The 5780-nt window shown below is 43.5% G+C and overlaps 1 protein-coding gene across 1 annotated transcript; it reads right to left on the bottom strand.

Moving 5' to 3' along the window:
• LOC149327476 (uncharacterized) lies at positions 1-726 on the bottom strand. The gene is made up of 3 exons (XM_089563151.1): positions 717-726; positions 498-562; positions 1-387 (listed from the first exon to the last, which is right to left on the bottom strand). The coding sequence occupies exons 1-3, from the start codon at positions 724-726 to the stop codon at positions 1-3; spliced, it is 462 nt and encodes a 153-aa protein (XP_089419277.1).
• Between the last annotated feature and the right edge of the window lie 5054 nt (positions 727-5780).

The raw sequence follows: 5780 nt of genomic DNA on the forward strand, positions 1-5780 counted from the left end.
CTAGAACAACAACTGAATTAAGGACTTAAAATAAAAATACTCCATTTTTGGAATCAGATTCCACAGAAAGGCCTCATCCCGGTTTACTTTTACTATCAGTGAGTGTTTAGGACTGTAAACATACAGAATGGCCTTGTGAAGGTTCATTATATACATTTGGACTTGTATTTGAGTGTAGTAGCTATGTGTGGTTTTCAATACAATCTCATCCCCACTGAAAACTAAGTAAGGCAGTAGGTTGCGCCTTTCTTCATACAGGATGAAAGGTTCATCTCTGAACTTATATGTGCACTTAATCTCAATGACCACAGTTTCATCATCAATTTTAGCTATAGCGTCTGGGCTGCAGCAAAGCCATGGTTGCTCTGGAAGCACAATGAGTCCTGTCTGAAAATAACGAATGGGATTAATTATTGATGTATTTGAAAGAGCCAAGGAAGAGAAGACTTGACGTACAAAGAGAGACTCATGGAAGGCAAAACAGCAAGCAAACTTACTTGTACAATGCAAATACTAAGCTTTTGTTGGAGCTCATCTCGTGCAATTGCTTCTGTCTTGATACCTGAAAAAACAATTTTGCGTCTTAGACTTCATTATTATGAAAATAGGACAGAATTCAATCTTGCTGTGGCACAGGAAGCACAGTGATGTGATTTGATGACAAAGCACAGCATGTTTTTCTTTTAAATGAAGTGATATGCTGCTGGAAAGCATACCGTAATGCATTGCAGCACTTGTGTAAGATGATTTCTTGCATAATTGTTCAGCTGCTTTCTGCAATCCGTCATCATTCTTTTTTGTCCTGATGACATGTGCTTTGTGCTACTTATGCGGACGTGACGCTCTTCATGCCATCTGCAAATTATAAGTATGATGAACATGATTTCATTCATTCTGTGTTGTGCTTGCTACCATTTGCTGAATTTTCATTACATACCATGAGCAGTTTGCCTGGCCCATTGTGTGAAGGCATAGGTCACATGGGTTCTCTTTAAGTACCACTTTTCCTGCATAAATCAGAGCCCTCTTGTCATCCATTTCGCTGGCGAAATTTCTTATTTGGGTTCTTTCGTTTTCAAGAACCTCTAGGTATCTGTACACTGGTCTGTGCTTCATTGGCTGAAGTAAATCCTCTAGGGTTTCTTTCTCCAATTTCGTCGTCACTTGTTGAACAATATCATTGAGTACTTCCTCACAAATCATATCCTCGGCACTTGTTTTCTCTATTTCCAATATTTGTTTTAGTGGGCACACTATATCCGGATAGGTAAATATAATATTTGGGTCATGAGGCTTTCCTTCTTGAGTGCTAGTGTCCTGGCCTGTTATGAGGGACGAAAAAAAAAATAAACAAGTTAATGGTATACTCAACAAATGTAAACAGCAGCTATTAAGGGCGGCGTGTTGAATGCACAGAAATAAGAAAGATAAGCTAAAGTAATTGGCCAGAAAGCATATTTTCAGGCTGCAGTGTTCAAGCATATAATAAAGCAGCGTATTCTACTCACAGGAGAAGAGGTCCGAAACGACTTGTTCTAAGCGCCTCTTTCGTTTGTCGCTCGGCTTTCCCCATTTCTGGGGCTGGCTGGTGCACGATTTCTCTTCATTGTAGTTTGCATAGAGGCACATAGCAGCTACATGCTTGCAATGAGCTGTGATGCCAGCTTTACATGTGCATCTCCCTCCTTGAACGACGAGGTTCCGCCTCTCCTGGCTTGACCACGCCAACTATGAGAGAAATAAATTGCCTGGGTATTCCTCAAACCAGCCAGGCATACTAGACCATAAAACTAATTTTATATGAAAGGCAACGTCAGATTTTGGGTGACCTGGCTTATAGTTGGATGCGCCAAGAACATTGCTCAATTTTGCTAGGGCCACGTCTCCATCTCGTCATGCATGTTTCGTTGCATTACTGTTCGCAAATGCTCTGCTACTGCCTGCGCTGTCTCATTATCTTATATCACTCTCTATCACCATCTGATCAGCCGTCCTATCACACGCATTGCTTTCCGTTAAAAATCATTGGGTTAGAATCGAGCCCGATTTTTCAAAGGCATGCGCGCACTCACGCACACAGACTGAGTTTTATTTTTGCTTAACGGTTTCGTCGTGAATAAAACTAAGGCCACTGTACATTTCTGCGCTTGCGTCGCGCGCACGACACCCGTGGCTGGGTATCACTCGCAGCTAACTACGCGTTCACGCCACAGGTTTAACGCCGCAGGCTTAATGAAGATTAGTCCACAAAACTCGTAGGCAGGCATGAGAACTGAATAAAAAAAAATGAGGCGACAGTAAGCCGAGTTTCGCAGTGCTTTAATTCAGCCAACCTCGCAAGCGTCAGTGAATTTCCCAACCAGCGACTAAAGCATCTGCCTCGTATTCGCCAGCACAGATGGATCGAGTGCGAGTCATTCATTGCCCTATTCATTGCGAGTCATTTATCGGTAGTTCGAGCATATAACAAAATGACAGACTTACCTCGCCGTACACGATGTGGTCGCTCACTTGCGATGTGCATTTCCCACTTAGCCGGGCTTCATCATGGTCAATACTCTGCTCCACAGAGTATACATGCAAAATTAGCTTTTCACCTTTATTCAAGTTTGCTTTTCTGAAATATCTGTCAAGCTGAGCCACCTTTTTGTAGCCGCACTTAAGACGATACATACTGACGCTGCGAGAGCTCGGCACGTGCACGGAAGCGAGCGCGGCTGAAAGGGCGCGCACCAACGCGGATACCCACAGTGTTTGTTTTTCTGTCGGGAGATGGCACTTTTGTCAAAAGCAGTAGCGCCACTCTGCGACGCTGCGGTTCCCTATAGAGGGTCGCGTTTCGCCGACGTGACGTCGCCGTGCCGCGCGCGCGTGCTACGTCGGAGTATAACCGCGCCTTAAGGATCGCGCCATGGCTCCACATGAATGCACACAGATTACGCAACGAACACGTCGCTCTCGCATAGCTGTTGGACTAGCGCATAGCTGTTGGACTAGCGCATAGCGGTTGGACTTTCGCACACGGCTAGAAACGAGCAGCGCTACGTACGTATGCACATGCGCATGCTGCAGCATTGACGACGAACGAAAAGCGCAGAACGGTGAGCAATGTGGGTCGCTGCATAGCGGCGCCGGGAAGACGGCGAAGAAGCACGGTTCAACGTCAGCTGCTGAATAATGCGCTGCCGCGGGCAGAAGTGACACCTGATCCGGCAGCGGGTATTCAGCATGTACGGGGAGCAGCGGATTCCCGCGTACGCCTGTGGTCGCGGAACCTATGAAGGCCTTTCACCTACATCGCGTGAGAATTGAATCTTCGAAGGGCCCGCAGGGAAAAGAACCTTTTCGGATACTATGCACATTAAAGACTGCGAACAGAGAGGAGAGACTATAAACGGGTGCCACGAGGGTCCGCACTACGAAGGCACACGCAAATACATATATATGCTCTGTTGTTCGATATACATCATTACAGGAAACAATTAAGCCCAATGCTTTTCATCAGAAATTGCTGTAAATCAATTTGGAAAGCAAAACACTCAGAAGAAAGCACTTAATTGATTCTTACAAAACTGGCCAAGAAACAGTCCCGTTGTGTGGAACCAGTAGACACCTTAGTAGCCGAGCCATATTTGTAGGCCCTTCACCATTCTGGTAAATATTCATGGAAGACTGGAGTTGATCAGTGCACCTGCTTGTTTCCTACAGGTTTAAATTAAACAACCCCTTTCAGGAAAACCAGCAGGGTGCAATTGTGGAAAAGAGCAGCGCGCGAGGGCAGGATTATGAGAGAGACAACACAGACGTGGTTTCCATTATGTTGAACCAGGTATAGTCCGCAGCAGTACAGTTGCGCTAGCTCAGCAGTTAGCAGTCATTACTGACAGTTAAGTGTCAGCATGATTATTATGTGCAGTGATGCTTTTGCAACTTTAAGAAAAAACTGATTTTATGTTACCTGTACTGCATACTTCAGCTTCAAAGGCTTGGCTTAAGCTTGTTTCCTGGTCTTCATCTCCTGTGAAACATGCGGTCAGTTTTTGTCAAGCCAGAATGCTTACTTTTGCCCATCTTTACAGTACAACAGAATCGTATAATATATGGCTAGGTATTTCAGTATACTGTGGTAACCTCCTAATGGAGTTCCTTGTTATCTTTTATACGTCCGCATTTGTAAAGGTGTAACTGGAATGAAATTTGCAAGTTGTGCTGCTTTTCCAGGAATCATTAAGTGAAGTCGAAGTGTTGATTACAAACTGTAACCTTAATGTTACATGATAATCTCAAAACTGCTACGGAAGGAACCTTCTGAATTTCATTCCTAACACTTCTTTCATGTGAGCATTTGTGTTTGTAGAGCTAGAATTTCAAGGCACGTGAAAGTTTTGACATTAAATAAATAAGCCTTCAGTATACGTGAGAAGTGCTGCATAAATAAACAAAACTTAAGGTTTGTCTCTATAAAAATACATAAATATAACAGTTTCATTTCACTACTTAAGGTTACCTTCGTCTTCAGACACATTCACAGCAGTGCCTGTGAAAGAAACAAAAGTTAATATCGACCTAAAATCACAACCAAAGAAGCCCTACATTGAGCTGGGCCTCTTGGGAAGTTCTGAGGCGGTTGTGGTCCATCAAATGCGTCATCATCCATGTATCTTCCTGGCCTCTGCACTCTTATTTTTTTTGATATCTTGCTCTGACTACAGGTCTGAAGTATACTGGGCCAAATCGAGCTTTCTACCACGATCCTCATACTTTTCTGCAATTATAGCAATACCAAATATCCCATATTGTGCAGTTACTAATGTTACCTGTATGAGCACAAACAAGAAAAAAAATTGCTCAAATCTTACCAAAGCTTCCCTTGATCGAGACCTTGAATGTCTTCCAGTCTTCTCACGGAGCTTGACAATTCTTAATGAGGTTGGCTTTACTTCCAGGGCCAGGTGGCCATGAGCACACCTCGCCCTCAACCCATGTCGCTGGAACAAGCTCTACTGTACATGTGGTACATCATCTGTTCCAATGAATAAAAGTGACCTCTAATTATAAGAGTTCTATATGTTGTAAAAGGTCTACACCTGACCTCACTAGAGAATCCCAAACTTCCCCTATGTAGAGCAGGTGGCTCAAGAAAGCTCTCCAACGTGTAGTTGTTTTTCCATGCAACCGTTTGCAGCAAGGAATGTCCTAAGAGAGACAGGCCTGCGTCTCCGAAACCAAATAAACACCAAGGAAAGGCTGAGCCACTTTCCATATAAACAGCAGTACGTGTGCATGAAGTGGAACATTACAAGGTTGCACACAAGACAAAATGCAGTCCAACGCTCTAGGTACATGCAAGAACTGGGTAGGCGTCCACAGAGCAAGAAACCAAAGCGCAAATAAGCTAAATTTTAAAACCAGAATACAGCTTATTTGCTTAGAGCCAGCATAAATACTGGTGCTAATCATCCTTATGCTTCAGGCATGCTGAACGCTGCTTCATCACAGAAATGCTAAGAAACAATCAACAGAGAAGAGTCGTAAAGTTTTCATAGTGAAAATAAAAGGCACATTGTGAAATGAAATTCAAGAAGCCATCAGACTGCACGAACATGCCAAACCATATCCAAGTCCATGTTTGTGTGCCGAAAAACAATCTTTCTTGGGAAGCTTTAGACCCTTGACACATGCACTACTAGAAATTATGCTGTGTGCAAAAGTGGCAAGACTACAAACTTGTCTTTGTGCGGCAGCTTCTCCAATTTTTTTACATTTTCAATAGGCCAACA

The sequence above is a fragment of the Amblyomma mixtum genome, chromosome 10 (genome assembly GCF_055824585.1).
Source record: "Amblyomma mixtum isolate Tamu chromosome 10, ASM5582458v1, whole genome shotgun sequence".
Taxonomy (NCBI): Eukaryota; Metazoa; Arthropoda; class Arachnida; order Ixodida; family Ixodidae; genus Amblyomma; species Amblyomma mixtum.